General features: G+C 42.6%; 1 protein-coding gene across 2 annotated transcripts in view; it reads right to left on the bottom strand.

The window, feature by feature from the left end:
* Positions 1-17,563, bottom strand: part of Capn13 (calpain 13) — a 74,605-nt gene that overhangs the window by 45,078 nt on the left and 11,964 nt on the right. For both annotated transcript variants that reach the window (XM_028778992.1, XM_028778993.1), the window contains exons 2-4: positions 10,124-10,196; positions 8,761-8,876; positions 4,044-4,180 (exon numbers count right to left, since the gene is read on the bottom strand). In XM_028778992.1, coding sequence (XP_028634825.1) covers positions 4,044-4,180; positions 8,761-8,876; positions 10,124-10,196 — 326 coding nt within the window. The remainder of the gene's footprint in view (positions 1-4,043; positions 4,181-8,760; positions 8,877-10,123; positions 10,197-17,563) is intronic.

Genomic DNA, 17,563 nt, shown 5'->3' on the forward strand with positions numbered 1-17,563 from the left:
AGAGAGAGAGAGAGAGAGAGAGAGAGAGAGAGAGAGAGAGAGAGAGAAGACAGAGACACAGAGAGAGACAGAGACACAGAGACAGAGGCAGAGAGAGATAAAGATACACAGAATGAAAGATGGAGAGAGATAAAGAGAGAAATAGAAAAGAGAGAGACAGAGAAAGACAGAAAAACAGAGAGACATATGAGCAGAGAGACAGAGAAAGAGACAAAAAGACAGAGCTAGAAGGAGAAAGACAGAGAAAGACAGAGAAACAGAAAGAAAAATTAAGAGAGAGACACAGAGAAAAAGAGATGGGGAGAGAAAAAGTGAGAGGTGCTCACCACAGCTGTCACTATGCTTTGTCTCCTGAACCCAGGAATTCTGAGTGAGCCTTGTCCTATCCCTCACTTCAGCATCATCTCAGGAAAATGACTATCACCATGCTCTGATAGAAGAATCTGGGTGCCTAAGCCTCAGCCTGCAGGAGACGGAGTCTTTACCCACAGAAGCACTGCAATGGCTGATAAGAAGCCTGTCAGATCTTGTCCCCATCTCTCCAATCTCCAAACATATATTGCTCTGCCTGACACTTGACCAATCTGATTAATTTACTTTCAGACTCCCCAGCACAGTGATAAGTAGGAGTTGGGAATGTACATGTTCACTGGGCTGTTTCCATGATCTCAGAGGGACAGTAGCCTCTTCCAGAGACAGCCGTGCTCTCCACATTTGTGTGGGAGTCCCTGTGTCAGACACCAAATCAGAAGACCAATCTCTTTCTGTGGCACTGACAACATCAAGAACTGGCCGAAAGAAAGTAACAACGGAGGCAGGTATCGTTCCCAGCTTGGGCTTGACCACTGTGTGACCTTGGGCAATCGAAGTGCTCTCACTGAGACTTAGTTTTCTCATTCCTTCACAGGAGGGAGGACTGGTGTTCACAGAGGCTTCTACTAGCTCTCTGGCTCTGCAGTGCCTGCCTTCACTTGTGTGTTCTGTAACTTTCCTCCTTGGATGGGTGGGTGTGGGGCTAAAGCTTTAGCTTTTATAGTCTGAAACATTTTATCCCCAGCTAGATTTCTTTAGGCGGTAGAATGTGGGATTTGGTCCTAGTCTCCCATTTCTTTTCAAGCTTTAGGTCGGCCGTTTAACAAAACGGGGTCAAAGTCATCACTTCCGTCCTCGAGCTTTCTAATTCTCCCAGTGAAACACCAGGCTACCTCATTTTATAAAGGGGTGGGAAATGAAGCCCAGAAGTGGTAAGGGTGGGATCTATCCTGGAAAGATAATGGCGATGTTTGTGTAAGTAGCTCAGAAGTGAATTAACCTCCCAGAATGCCTGCTCTGGTTCAATAGCCCTGGCTGTCATCTGGACTTCTTTCTCCAATGCGAACGAACACACAGATCTTCTCAACAATAGAAGGGAGAAACAACTTTACTTTTTCACAAATTGCTTTAAAAAAAAAGAAAGAAAGAATGCACACAAAGAGGTGTGGAGGAACGTCTTCATCTAGACTGTGAATCCAGTCAGGCTGCAATCCTGCTGCATGGAGTCCCAGGCATGTGACCAAGGGATCCAGGGATTGGACCAACTGCTTGCATCTATGGTCTCATGATGGCTTGGAAGCTCAACTTCTTTCAACCCTATGACTCTTTCTTCTGTTCCTTTTCTCAAGTATGTGGGTTGCCTGGTGTCTTTCACCTGTGAGCTATGGCTCTATGATTCCTTGCCCCCTCTCTGAAGTGCTGTTCTCTCTGTGTCTGTTCATGGACTTCTGTGCCCACAGCTGTCCTTCTGAGGAAACAGTCTTGTCCATAGCTGCTGCTCCCATGGTTCGGGGGCCACTGAGCCCTAGACATGGTTGAGAAAGCCAATGGGGACTCAATATGAACTTGGCCATATTGTTTCTGCAAGTGAAATCTTAAAAGGAACAGGAGATAAGGTCAAAGGAGAAGACTGGAGAGAGAGAGAGAGAGAGAGAGAGAGAGAGAGAGAGAGAGAGAGAGAAGCCATGAAGCCAAGCTCTTCCATGAGGTGCAGGAGGTGGAGTATCTTGAGGAAGGTGAAGGTAGTGGAAGGGGCAAAGATGAGACTGTAAGTCAGGCAGACTTCTGGGCCCCTTCCTTCCTTCCTTCCTTCCTTCCTTCCTTCCTTCCTTCCTTCCTTCCTTCCTTCTTCCCTTTATTCATTTTTTTCCTGTCTTTGTCTCTGTCCCCACCCCCTCTCTTTCTTTCCTCTTTACCCACAACCATTTCAGGATGTTAAATCTGCAATGCTTGCTTCTTCTGTGTTCTTATAAAATGCATACTGCATTGGATATAATTTTCATGTCCATAAATGGTGCTGTATTTTACTGCTCAGTGCCTCTTGCCTCTTTGTTCAGAGCTTACCCTCTGGGGATCAGCCTGGGCATAGGTTGCACCTGTGGCTTCTGACTGCTGTGAGGCTGTCCTGTAGCACACCCACCCCATGGTACCCATGTCTCCTGGCATGGGGATTTTACATCATACTTGCAGCGCCAGTGGGAACTTCCCAAGCCTGTCCTCTTAGAACCCCTTCTGGGAGTGTTCTCACTGGGTGTGGTGACATGTGCCTGTGAGTAATCTAAGTGTAGCCAAGTGGCCTGTTGGACATTTCCTCAGGGGATACCCTTCAAGGCTGTTTTCTTGATCCCCACATACTAGCAGTCACTTGGTCTTACTTTAAATTTTTCAGTCTAAGAGCATAGAGGGATGCCGTCTTATCTTATTTGCATTTTCTTTTGGTTGTAGAAAGGCTGAATCTCTCTTGGTCATAATAAGAGTCTTTAAACAGTGCCTTACTCTGTATAGATATGCATATGTGTATCATTATGCATTCTCACTTGAGGCAGACTGCTCAAGTGTCTGAGGCAGTACCCAACACAGTGCCTGGCATATGGCAAAATGTTCAGTGGGCATCTGATGAATAAGCAACCATTGGAGCCCAAGGAAAACATGTGATCTGGGCTGCACACAAATTCTGAGCTTGTCCCTGAACATCCTGTGTGGACCATAAGAGAAGGAGCAAGTCCTGTTCATCTACCATCCCCCAATCAAATGCCATCTCATGGCAGCCTCACACGACCCTCAGTTCCTGGACCACAGTTTGAATTGTTTTCCCAAAGCTTTTATCTGTCTTCTTCTCACTGGTCTTACATATAACTCTTCCCTCTCTGTAGAGTCCTATACATCCTTCCACCCCCATTCAAATGTCAATCACTCTTCCAGCAACCTCAGTTTGTCTCGATGTTGGACAGGGAGTCAGGATCACTTCCCCATCTATCCCCCATCAGACTAGGAAAAGAATTATAGTCAGCCCTTTGACTCTCAAACCTTTAAACCAACTGTGGATTGAAAATGTTGGAAACCAATTTCATCGGTAATGAGCATGAACAAATATCCCTTGACTTTATTTCCTAAACAATACAGTGTAACAACTATTTGCATAGGATTGACATCATGTTAGATATTATATTTAATATATATGTAGATGATTAGGGCATATGGAAATACTATTCTATCTTATAGAAGGATCTTGAGCATCCTGGCTTCTAATACCCATGGGAGGTTCCTGGATCTATTCTCCTTCAGATGCCAAGTACAATTATATTTCATCTGGATTCCTATATCTGCCTATCATCCATGTTACATGAGCTTACAGCTGCCTATCCCATACCTCACTATGTGTCTTGGGTCCCTCCTCCCAGCCCCAGGACCAAACCTTGCACTTGGCAATTATTTACGAGATTGTTTTGCTTGGTAACAAAAGTTCAAATGGACTTCGTTTGTTTTGATACAAGGTTTAACTATGTAGCCATGGCTGGCTTGGGTATCACTATGTAAATCAAGCTGGCTTCAAAGTTCTGTCTGCCTCAGCTTCCTAAAGCTGGAATTAAAGGTGTGGGTCACCATGCCCAGGACGTTGCTTCCATTCGGAAGAGATATATAAGCTGCAGGGCCAGCTGGCAGGAAGCCAGCAAGACACAGGGCAGGCAGAGCCAGCATTGAACTGGGAAGAGAGACTTTCCCACACTTACTTGGCATAGGCTTTCTCCATCAGGCAGGGCCAAAATTCCTGGTTGTCTCTGCGAGGATGCACAAAGAGGAAGTTCTTGCCTACAACAGGCAAGCGGTCATCGATGACTACTTCCACCCACTGGCCACACTGCCAGAACTAGAAGAAAGACAAGGATATCTGTGAGGTCCTGAGCTCCTGTGTCTCAGCATGCCCTTCCACTGAGAAACCTTCTCCTTCAGAGACAGGAGCTCAGGGATATGCCTTAGTATAGCCAGGGCAGGAGGGAGTTTCTGCAACTTTCTGACCTAAGCCAAAATATTGTTGTACCACATCTTCCATGTCCCAGCAAAAAACTTCATCCAGAGAAAAATCCCAGCCCAAAGGGCATATGCATGTTGTCTCCGGCGGCAAAGGAAAAAAAAAAAAAAAACTAAGCACAAATCGAGAAATAAGGGCAACTAGCTCAGGAAAATCAAGGCAGGGAGGAAGGATGTGTGGGGTGTACTTCAGCTTTGCAATTAACTGTAGCTTAATTTGACATATCCTTTGTGAGCTTCACACAGACACAGGAGACTTCAGATCTTTCTTGCACACACAAGACAGCAGAGGGAACATATGTTAAATAGCATGATGGGTGGCAGATACAGGGCTGTGACAAGACAGGACAGCTGACCTGGAGCTCAGGGCTCCAAGAAGGAAGCATGACAGGCATATTGCAAATGCACCTCAAATAATGAAGACAGAATGGGCGAAGGCCTGGAGGCAGAACTATAAGGCTGGCTCAGGAGGACTGAACAGTGACAGCCCAACTCTGGCCCTTCTGTCCTCATGTCACACTGGCCTTGCTATTGTAAGAGAGAAGTGAAAGTGCCTGGCACTCTTGCTGCTAAGAGCATAAAGGAACCAGATGTTCCTCTCAAAAGCAGACTTCTTTCATCTTTAGTATTCAACCCTAAATGGTTCACCCGGGGACATTAACAAATGAGGAGCATTCATTACAAAGCCAGCCTTCCAAGTATCTTTGTTGATTTCCATGGGGCTGGATGGAGCATCAGGACTTGCAGTTTAGGGCTGAATTGGACGAAGGTAAGTCTCCCCCAGGTGGGCTTGCTAAAGGGGAGGGGGTGGATGTGAGCACTCACCCTCACTCCACCCTTTCCAAAGCTGGAGGTCTCAGGGTTGTCACACATACCTGAGGATACGCTGTCAGAGCGGGGATGGAGACAGAGACTGAAATGTGAGTAGGAATGAGGAAAAGATGTTTTCATGGTCATTAACAAGCCAGGGCACTACAGCTGGTGGTGGCACAGCTGGATGAATGTTCCTCCTGAAGCAACCAGTAAGCTCGGGAAACAGGGATGCTATTGAGGGTCATCAAGGAAAATTAATTGCAGTTCCCAAAGGGTAGACAAGAAGGCCATTCATTCAACTTTGGACTACTCCTGTGTAGATAGAGTGAACAGTGTCCAGTTGGTAGAACTGTGTCTGGAGCTTGGTTTTGCCTCTTATTATTTAATGACAGTCACTAGGCAAGACACTTACTTTACCTTGAGTCAGTTCCCGTCTGTCAAATGATGGTAAGATGAAAAAATTGCCTAGAAGACTAAGACTGAGATCAGACGAGACTGAGAGGGACAGTGTGGCTCTGAGGGACTGTGGCTTATCAACTTTTATGGCTCTTTTATTTAGCACCCAGAATGGTGTCATGGTAAACGCACAAGGGTGCCCTGGGACAAGGGGGCTATTATGGGCAGTTTTGTCTTAGAAATCACTAACATCTCATTCTTCTCTCACTAGTAGGATTGATCAAACATGCTTTTTCTATGCAAGAACACCAGAAAGAATGACTGTTGCCAGGTGTGTGTATTTAAAATAAGCATTGATATATGTGCATAAATAATATGCAATATGGACAAAAAAGTAAGCTGACTGATGGTCAGGAATGTAGCCGTGGCCTGTGTTTCCTGGGTGAAGAAGACAGACATATGGATAGTGCTTAAATCCTTCAAAAACCATGCAGATGCCGTTTTTCCAATGTCATGTGCCTGACCGGGAAATAAGAATTTTTCTGGGCAAAGCATCCTAGGTGCACGGGCACTGTGTGTTTTCTAGAAGTGGAGTCCAAGTTCACAGTGATAGAAAGAGACCTACAGAGTCAGCACTGTAGCTGATATGTGGGGGAGGTTTTAATACATTTCTCTCTCTCTCTCTCTCTCTCTCTCTCTCTCTCTCTCTCTCTCTGTGTGTGTGTGTGTGTGTGTGTGTGTGTGAGTGTGTGTGTGTGTGTGTGTGTAGCCCAGCATGTATGTGGAGGTCAGAAGACATCTTGTTGGAGACAGCTTTTTCCTTCCACCTTGTGGGTACTGGGATTAAACATAGGCCATCAGACTTAGGATAAGTACAGAGGCAGAATCATTGTATGAACCAAGGGTCCTGGGGAAATTGTCTGGCTATCTTTGTTACATAGAAGAGCAGTGTGTGTCATGCTGGCTCTCTGGTTATTCTAACCACCCAAGGCATGGCCCAGCAATGCTGGTAGTCCTGTGGTGAACCTATGCTCAGCTCAGTTCTGGATGTTCTACAATGCCCTTAGTGTGGTTTTTGGATCATTATCAGCACAACATCACTAGGAAGCCTGTCAGAAGACTTAGCATTGTCTAGTTGGATTTTGCTGGATGTCTCACTCACCCTCAGGAAAGAGTATGTGTGTATTGTACATGTATGTCTATGTGCATGCATGTATGTCTATGTATGTCAATGCATGTGCATGCTGCCATGATTGAGTCATCTCTCTAGCCCAAGAATATTCCTTTTAGTTTAGATTTAAAATTTAGTTATATGCATATATGTGTGTGTGTCTGTGTGTATGTGTGTGAATCCAGGTGTCCAAAGAGGCCAGAAGATGACATCAGTTACCCAGGAGCTGGAGTTATGGATGGTTGAAACCGTTCACTATGGATGCTAGGAACTGAATCCGGTCCTATGTAAGAGCAATATGTGTGGTAAACTGCTGAGTCAACTCTCCTGCCCCGAAGAGTAATTTTAAAATTATACACATCTGAATGTATCCTAGAGAGATTTCTGAACCCCAGGGAGAGACAGTTCTTTAGAGATTTAAGGTTTGACAGTACAGTGTCACCTACACTGGACTTTTCTACAACAATGAAAATTATAAGTCATACAAGCAAGTAACATTACACACACACACACACACACACACACACACACACACACACACTTAATGAAAAAAGAGGCCATGAGTTTGACAGAGAGCAGGGAGAGACATATAGGAGAGTTTGGAGGGAGGAAAGGAAAGGAGGAAATGATATAAATATATTATCTCAAAAATAAAGTTAAGAAAATAATTAACTCTAAGAGAAACAAGTTATGTAAACCAATGAATAGCTGTAGAAGAGTTAAAGAAGTCATATTTTAAAAAGATTTGTCTGTTGTCTGTTATGCTTCCCTTTTGGTCTACTTCGCTGAATGTTTGATTAGCAAACATTACTCAAACTATTTCAAATAACCAAGGATGTAATAGCATCACAAAGATAGCGTAGCTCAAACATGACTTAAAAATAACATAACACAGAAAATAACTTCAGACATGGCACAGGCACACACATTCTAAGGAAACTCTTAGCAAACTGGGGCTGATAGCATCAGGAAAGACCCTTACTAAAATCCTTAGGAAGTACTAGTTTGACTCATGTCACTCTGATTCAGGGAGTATGACACAGCAAAAGAGAAAAATAATGACTATGGTCATGAAAAGAGGAGGAACAACTGCACCTGCTTGAAGATCACATCGTTAGGTAAGCAAAGTAATTCAGATTCTATCACAGAAAAAGGAGAGAGAATTCGGTGAGGTATCCAGAGAGTTTACTATGGAAGAGTGGTGATCTCTCTCTTTCTCCAGCAATATTTACTTGGATAGTGGGGAAGAAAAGCCAAAAGAACTTCACATTGGCTATACATGTGTAAAATATTTGAGAATAAATTTAGCAAGAAGGATACAGCACCAATACGAAAACGTAACTGTAACATTTTATGGGCAGGCATAAAATCAGTCCTAAATAAATAGAAAGATATACTTTGTTTCTGGAAAGGAATAATTAAAACAATAAAAATGTAATTTTCTCAAATTAATACATAAATTACATGCTGTTCTATTCTACATCACAGTGGCTTTTCTGTTTAATTAGACAAAATTGTTTTAAAATTCCCATGGAAGAGAAATGTGCAAAGATTACCAAGATATTTGAGCAAAGAGGAACGAATAACAAAGCAGAACTGATCCTCCCAGATGCTGTGATTTCCGAGCCTGTCATGAGTACCACAGCATAGCACAGGAACCAAAGGCAAGAACTCAGTGCTCATTACCTTTCGGGTACTAGGCCAGTGATTCTTTCACTAATTGCTATGTACCCCACACAGCATGCCCACAGAACTTCACTACATCCTGTTTCTACCTTTTGATTTCTATGCAAACATCTCAGCTCTCCTCTTCTTTATGTGTGACTGGGCCATATAAATAAATCAAAAGCAGAACAGTGTTTTGGAGGAGGAGGAGAAGGAAGAGGAGGAGGAAGAAGAGGAGGAAGAGAAGGAGGAGGACGAGGAGGGGGAATACTGATGTACAGATGTCACTTTTATCTCAGGCTCCCAGGCCATTAGAATGCTCATGGCCAATAAGAGCTTCTCATCATAGGAGAGTACACTTGTGGTACACATACCCGGAACTGGAAAATCCCAGCATACTGATGCGAATAGCTTTGGTCCATCAGGATCTTCTGCAGACATTGTGGGTTCTGGGTCAGGGACCCCAGTGCTGCCAGGAACCAGCAGTCTCCTGAGAGGGGATAAAGCCGTAAGAGGCAACTGGTTGTATCTGGAAATCCCACCCCGTAAATATTATGGGTACTGTATACCAAATCTTCCTATGAGTACAGAGTGAATATCAATCTGAAATCTTTGAGACTATAACATTTTTAAATTATTTTAAATTTTAGAATATTTTCACATGCATAATAAATTATATGGGGATGAGACCCAAATCTAAATATGAATTCCTTTACGTTTTCCGTACATGTACTTCATATACTCAGACTTATTTTTCTTTTCTCTTTCTTTCTTTCTTTCTTTCTTTCTTTCTTTCTTTCTTTCTTTTTTTTTTTTTTGGTTTTTCGAGACAGGGTTTCTCTGTGTAGTCCTGGCTGTCCTGGAACTCACTCTGTAGACCAGGCTAGCCTCGAACTCTTGAACTCAGAAATCCACCTACCTCTGCCTCCCAAGTGCTGGGATTAGAGGCGTGAGCCACCACCGCCCGGCCAGACTTACTTTTCTTAAGCCTTATTTTTTACATATATATTTTGACTGTGACTTCACATGTGAGATCAGGTATATAATTTTCTTCATGTGATACCATGTGATTCTGAAAACATTTTCAGAGTTTGGAACAGTTAAAATTCGGGGGTAGGGGTAGAGCACTGTCTGATGAGGAATGCCAGGGAAGCCCCAGATAGACTTCAGTAATTATGGGGTTCAACTTGCTCCCTGATACTTTTTCCTAGAGTTGTACAGGGCTGGCAACATAGCAATTTTTTTTTTAATCACTGAACAGAGTGAGCTATGATACTTTATACAACTGCCGAAAACACATCAGTATTTTCCTTAGCTAATGTTTGCCCTGACTATTTCTATGCAGGGGACTATCCAGCCCATGCAGGAGTTTACTTCATTTCCCATGGAGGGATTAGGAGCCTTGACCTTCCCCATGGGTATCACTGTGAGCCTTTTAAATGCTTGATTTTCCCCCTTTCAGTTTCCCTCCTTCACTGCCAACACCATCAATTTTCTGAATGCTCTTTCATGCCAGCTACTGTGCTCAGAGCAGAAATCACAAACGTACCCTGAGACACCTTTCTCCAGGTAGGGGAAAGCCAAAAGGGCAGAGTACGGGCTGGTGGCAGTATACAGGGTAGGTATAGGTAGATAGTAGCCAGATGCAGGATATTTATCTATGAACTTAGCTTAAGATAATGATTTCCCATGTGAAGATCAAGGCAGAAGGCTGGGATTGGAGCTATGAAGTCTTACCTGCTCTTCCTTGTTGGATGTCAAATCTGCTTGCACCTTCCAGAATGAAGTGAGGAGGGCCAAAGGATAAATCCTTATAAAAGACAACGAAAAGCTGTGAGCTTCTTGCCTCTTTTTTTGCATCAGTGTGGTATCAACAATATCATTCATCTTGCCCTTGAGGGATAGAGGTTAATTCTTAAATAGGTGCTTAAAATATGAATTAGGAAACTTTCCTTTGTTCTTCAGGTTTTATTGTTCTCAGGAAAGCAAGTGTCAAAGGGGTGGGCACGCAGCTGACAAGACAGGCAATAAATGCACAAAGAAACCACTCAAGAAAACCTCATAAATAAGGTCTGAAGATCTTTCTATCAAGTACTCAGCCTGTCTGCTACCAACAAGCCTGTGTTTTATGAAAACACAGTGAATAGTATCCATTTATCAGATGAGTCTCAGAGAAATATCAGGGCTGCAGTTTTCTCAAGAAGAGCTTTCCTAGGGAAACAGCATGCCTCAGAGATCAGCTTGGCTGTTCCCAACTCTAGACTCCACTCATGTGCTACAGAGGACACGTGCTTTGAATTTCTCAGGTCTTTGCCCACCTCTCCCCACATGCTCATGACTGAGCATGAAAGACCTCTATCCTTTCCTGGCCTCTAGCCCACACACACTTGCTGGTCATTGAAGAGGAATACTACAGTGTCAATGTGTGACAAATCTGGATGAGTGTAGAGGACTCTCAGCAGATGTGAGTATTCTCAGCGTTCCTCTGTGGGATCTTTGGGCACTTTTAGGACATGCAGGAATAAAGCTATGGCTCCTACTTCAGTGCCCATCAGCCTTCTGGATTTGCTTCCTTCAAGGAGCCCAGGGTATTTTTCTCTGTGACCTCTTTGTGTTGCTTTCTGCCTATTGTATATGCTTGGATAATTTGGTAATTGTTCTGCTATTGTTCCCTTTCACATTGACATAGAAGTCTGCAGAGAGCTGGGTCTTAGCAGCCATGGAAAGACAGAGACCTACATCATGGACAACCCTTCAGTCCTTCGTGCACTGCCAGGGTTTCCCAGTGACAACATGGACCGAGGACATGTGAAGGTGCATGTGCCTGCATTTTCTCAAGCAAGGACATTTTCATACCAGCCTTCACTGACCCCATCAGATGTCAGGAGAGGCTCAGTTTGGCTGTCCTCCTATGGGGCACCCCCCTCCCGTTATAAGCATGGGCAGGGCATACTTGAAAAGCGCTCCAATTCACACAAGCAGGAAAAACTTCCCTGAGGGGCTATGGTCATACACACTGACTGCAGAGTTTGTTTTAAAACAATGTGGGGACACTTCAATGGCTTGTCACTACTACTAGAAAAGGGGTTACAAGTCTCAAAGGAGGTCTGCTATCTGAGTGAAAACATTCAGTTCCAAAGCTCTACTCACAGGAATAGAAAAGAAGGTGGAAGCCTGGGGGCATAGCTCAGTGGTAAAGTACTTGCCTTTCAAGCAAGCATGATAACCTGAGCTTGGTCCCCAGGTCCCATGTTAAAGGCCTACTCAACAGGAAAGCATGCCTGATACTTGAAATCTAGCCAATTGCCAGGGGCTAGTGAAGTCATGGATCTTGGAGGAGAACCTACAACCACCACTTTACTAAACCAGCACAACATCTAACTAAACGTTTGTCCTTATATTCACAGATGAGTATAGTGCTCACCCCTCATCAAAGAAACTTCTCTTTGCAATGGATGGAAATCATTGAAGAAAACTGCAACCTATCGAAATGCAGAAAACAAGAGATCACATGGTGCTCAGTTCTAAGGAATATGTTTACAATGCAAACCCAACACCTAAGGCTTGAGGATCACTGGGGGAAGAGGGGGACAGAAAGATTATAAGAGCCAGAACAGGAAATTCACTGTGAGACTATATCTCCTTGAATACCAGAGACGCTATACCTATGAAGTTTCTTCAGTATAGCTGCCTAAACATGAATCAAACAAAAATGATACCAATAGACATGCTAACATGGAAGGAGGAAGGGCCATGAGGTCTCCAAAACACTACAGGCAACTAAGGAATGCTACGAGTGGGAGAAATAGTCTTCTACAGGGAAGAGCCCCTCAACTGCTTATCCAACACTGAATGGTAAAACCCAAATCATATATGTAAATGTAATATTATAGGATCGATTAGGTTGCATTTATATTTCAGGAATGTGTGTGTGTGTGTATGTGTAGGTGTAACAATTAAAGAAAAAAGCCTTGCATTTGAGAGAAAGCAAAGGGAGGGGATAGAGGGATCAAAGAGAAAGAAGGAATGATGATTGTATTATACTTTCAAACATTAAAAAATACTTTAAAAATAAATAAAAGTAGGTGAAAAATACATAGGAAAAAGCCAGATGTGGTGGAGCCTTCTGATAGTCCCAGCACCAGGGAGGCAGACAGAGGCAGATCCCTGAAGCTTGCTCATCAACTAGCCTAGCCTACTTGGTAAACTTCAGCTGAAAGTGAGAGACCGTATTGTAAAAGTCAAGGTGGGTAGTAGCTAAAGATGGGTGACAGCTGAAGTTGCTCTCTGGCTTCCATGTGCATATGCCATACACATATGTGCACACATGCATGCACATATAACTGGAGAAGGCAGAGACCACGCAGGTTTGAGGCAGGAGCATGGCCCATCCTGTAGTTATTTTTATCCACTGCTCTGCTCCTCTTCTTCTGCTCCATTGGCTTTGGTCCCATGACTTGCACAGGAGAGTGTTGTGTCTGGAAGGTTTCTGTAGACAGATTGCATATGGAATCTTGCCCTGACATTTCTCCTCAGGTGACCTGGAGACCTTGAACACTCCCTTCTTTGCTGTAGCTCAATTGCCAGCATGGTGATAAAATGTAGGGATAGTTGAGAGAATCGGACTCTGAAGCAGGATGATAACCTCCATTTATACCACACCCCTGAGCGCTAGCTGCCGTACCCCTACGCCTGTCCCTGCAGGCTTCCCACAGACTCACAAAGCAGGATGAGTTCTTCCATTCTGCAAATGAGGAAGGATGTGGAACACTTAACACAGCATCTGACAGGGTGTGTTGTTCAATAATTATTGATTTCTTTCTCCTGTGTGATAGCTGCAAAATTAAAATGACTATGCTCATAGACAAACCCATAGCCTCGAATGCATTCATTATTAAACAAGACAGAATCAAACATAAATTGAGCAGTCAATTCATAGATAATAGAAAGAAAGGGACAGAAATGGGAGGAAGGAAGTGATAAGGAAAGCAACCTGTAAGTTATAAAATAAGCCAGAAATACAGCATGAATAATAAGGTAAATAAATTATTCTGCTCAGAATAGTGGCTTTACATAGAACTGACCTTTCATAAATATGCTAAAGAAAACAGAATAAAATTAGGAATAAAAATAGGCTTTGGAAATATAAAAGCACAGCAGGAAATTTTATGGTGATCAATTAAAAATACTAATAACTTTCTGAAAAAATTAATGACAAAATGGCTTAAATTAGAAAATTATACCCCCAGATCAATAACCTTGGTCAATATTTTTAAGATTTCAAAGGCTATCATTCTAGTATACTCATCTATGTAACTTTCCTGCTGAATTCTCTCACATTTCAGGGGATAAATATGTCCTATATAATCTATAGTTTCAGTGTTAAAAAAAACCAAAAACCTGTACTGCCAATTAAGAAGCCAGTGAATCCCAAGGCTAAGCCAAGCCCTGAGCAGCCTGCTATCCCAGGGGAACCTCCATTCTCCTCCCACCTCTCAGTCTACCTTCATCAGACTTGAAGCTCCTGAAACATACACAACTGCAGGTCTGGAACCATACAGCCCAAAGATCTCCATCACAGGTCTGCCACACCAGGGCCATTGAGGTTCTCCTTCCTCCCAATATGGACTATGACAAGAACATACAGAGACCAAAGCCATCTAGATGGCTGAAGGCCTTCAAAGGAACACAATCAACAAGAGCCAGTGCAACATTACACCTCCAAAGTGTAGCTACCCCACTCCAGCAAGCCCTGGATATCCTAACACAACCAACACATAAGAAAAATATTCTTAAATCCAATCGTATACAGATGATAGTGGCCTTTAAAGAAAAAATGAATAAATCCCTTAAAGAAGTATAGGAAAAGTAGAATTAGATAAAAGTCTTTAAGGAGGAAACAAGTAATTTCCTTAAAGAATACAAGAAAATACAATTAAACAGGTGAAGGAAGTAAATAAAACTGTCCAAGATCTAAAAGTGGAACTTGAAGCAACAAAAAGAACACAAACTGAGGAATTCCTGAAGATGGAAAACCTAGGGAAAAGAACAGGAACAACAGATGCAGGCATCACCAATAGAACACAGGAGATGGAAGACAGAACCTCAGGCGAAGAAGATACAATATAAGAAATTGATACATCAGTCAAAAAAAAAATGCTAAAGCTAAAAAATTCCTGACACAAAACATGCTGGAAATCTGGGATACCACAAAGAGACCTAACCTAAGAATAATAGGAGTAGAAGAAGATGAAGAGTCTTAGCTCCAAGGTCCAGAAAATATTCTTAAAAACTAACTAACTTACTAACTAACTAACTAAAACTTTTCCAGCTTAAAGAAAGAGATACCTATAAACATATAAGAAGCTTATCAAACCCCAACTAGACTGGACCAGAAAAGAAAGTCCTCATACACATCATAATCAAAACATAAAATTTATAGAACAACAAAAGAATACTGAAAGAAAAAGCCAGGTAACATACAAAGGCAAACCTGTCAGAATGACACCCAATGTCTCAACAGAGACTCTCAAAGCTATCTATCCACAAATGTAGCCCTACAGAAAATATTAGAAGAAAAACTCCAACCAAAGGAGTTAACTACATCCAAGAAAACACAGGAAATAAGTAATTCCATACCAGCAAAAACAAGGAAATCAGACACACGCACACACACACTAATACCACCAACATCAAAATAACAGGAAATATCAATCACTTGTCGTTAATGTTTCTCAACATCAATGAACTCAATTCCCCAATAAAAAGACACAGGCTAAGAGAATGGATGTGAAAACAGGATCCATCATTCTACTGCATACAAGAAATACAACTCAGCCATAAAGACAGATATCAGCTCAGAGAAAAGGGCTGGAAAAAAGTTTTCCAAGCAAACAGGTCTAAGACTCAAGCTGGAGTAGCCATCTTAATACCTAATGAAATAGATTTTCAACCAAGATTAATCAAAAGAGACAAGGAAGAACACTTCATACTCATCAAAGAAAAAAATCTACCAAGATGATATCTCAATTACCCCAAACACAGTCATTCTCACTTGTAGAAGAAACATTGCTAAAGTTTAAATCGCACATAAAACCCCACACATTAATACTGGGAGTCTTCAAAACTCCACTCTCACTAACTGACAGGGCAGCCAGACAAAAACTAAGCAGAGAAACAATGAGACTAATACACATTATGAATCAAATGGGCCTAATAGACATGGAAAGAATATTTCACCCAAACACAGAAGAATATACCTTCTTCTCAGCACCTCATGGATCCTTCTCTAAAACTAACCATATAGTCGATCACAAACCAAGCCTCAACAGATACAAGAAAACTGAAATAGCAACTTGTATCTTATCAAACCACCATGGATTAAGGCTGGACTTCAATAACAACAGAAGCACAGGAGAGACTACACATTCTTAGAAATTGAACAACTCTCCACTCAGTGATCTCTGAGTCAGGGAAGAAATGAAGAAAGAAATTAAAGACTTTCTAGAATTCAATGAAAATGAAGGCAAATAGTTTAAGGAGGAAAGTTCATAGCTCTAAGTGCCTCCATAAAGAAATTAGAACGCTCTCACATCAGTAATTTAAAAGTACACCTGAAAGCTCTAGGGAAAAAAAAAAAGAGGCGAGCATATCAAAGAGAAGTAGAAGACAGGAAATAATCAAAATCAGGGCTGAAATTAATCAGTTAGAAACAAAGAAAACAATGCAAAGAATCAATAAAACCAAGAACTGGTTCTTTGAGAAAATCAACAAGTTAGACCAACCCTTAGCCAAACTAACCAAGAGACAGAAAGACAGTATACAAATATAATCAGTAATGAAAAGGGAGACAAAACAACAGACACCAAGGAAGCTCAAACAATTATAGGTCTTACTTCAAAATATGTAGTCCACAAAATTGAAAAACCTTAATGAAATGTCTGGGGAAGTGGACCGTGAAAGGTAGCGTAGTCTTAGGTTGGGCTACAGACCCTGCAGGGACGGTAGGAGCCTTGTCTGCTCCCAGGCACCAGGCCCCTGTCTTGTAGCCACAGCCCCCCATAGATTTGTCACTATCAGTCATATAAGGGCAACTCCCCAACCCCCCACATGTAGATGAGGCATCCCTAAGATCTCAGACTAAGACAATAGGAAAAGGATGTGACCTGTGGTCATGTAGACTCAAGACAGATCTTTATTCTAATCATGAACCTAGAGGCCTGGAGAGCTTAGCCAATAAGCTTTCCTTCCCAGACATTCCTCTTTGCAAAAGGTATTTGATCTTAGACCCACCCTTAGAAGTGGGGTATGGTTTTGCACATCCGTTTTTCACCATGACAATAAATGATTTGGAACCACAGGCTGTCTTTTTTCATCGGGATCTGCTGTGGGGAGCCATGGAGGTTTTTGCTTACGAGGCCAGTGTCTAACCTCCTGTAGAAGGCCTCTCTGCACTCCCAGCCACAACCACCAAGGCCAAGGACAATCACTATGGGCCAGCCAGAGGACCCCCCCACCCCCTGCCCCCTTTCCCTCAGCCCAGTGCTAGATTTTATTCAGCCCCAGTCCCAGATTTTATTCTCAGCTCTTTTCAGCAGTGCCTGGGTGTCCGAGAGCCTGGGAATTCTATGGTCCCAGCCTCTTTGCAGGCCTGGGGTACCCCCAATCAGATTCAGCTGTCCTGTGCCTCAGACTGCATTTTCCCACACCCAAGTGGTACCTGGTCACTTCCCTACAGCCCAACACCCGCCCCATTTGGCATTGGCATTGGGTAAGCACAGTCAAACTCCTGCCTTCCCAAGCCACTGTGCCCTGTGGCAACACAGACGTGGGACCCACAACCCTACAGAAATGGAAGATTTTCAGATCAGGTAAACTATCTAAACACCCTCATAACTCCTAAGGAAATAGAAGCAGTCATTAAAAGTCTCCCAAATCAAAATACAAAACAAAATAAAACAAAATAATAAAACAGGGCCAGATGGTTTTGGTGCAGAATTCTACCAGACTTTTTAAGAAGAGCTAAGTCCGATACTCCTCAAACTATTCCACAAAATAGAAACAGAAGGAACACTGCCAAACTCATTCTATGAGGCAGTCACCCTGATATCTAAAGTACATAAAAACTCAGAGAGAGAGAGAGAGAGAGAGAGAGAGAGAGAGAGAGAGAGAGAGAGA

This window comes from Grammomys surdaster, unplaced genomic scaffold (genome assembly GCF_004785775.1).
Source record: "Grammomys surdaster isolate TR1022 unplaced genomic scaffold, NIH_TR_1.0 343, whole genome shotgun sequence".
NCBI lineage: Eukaryota > Metazoa > Chordata > Mammalia > Rodentia > Muridae > Grammomys > Grammomys surdaster.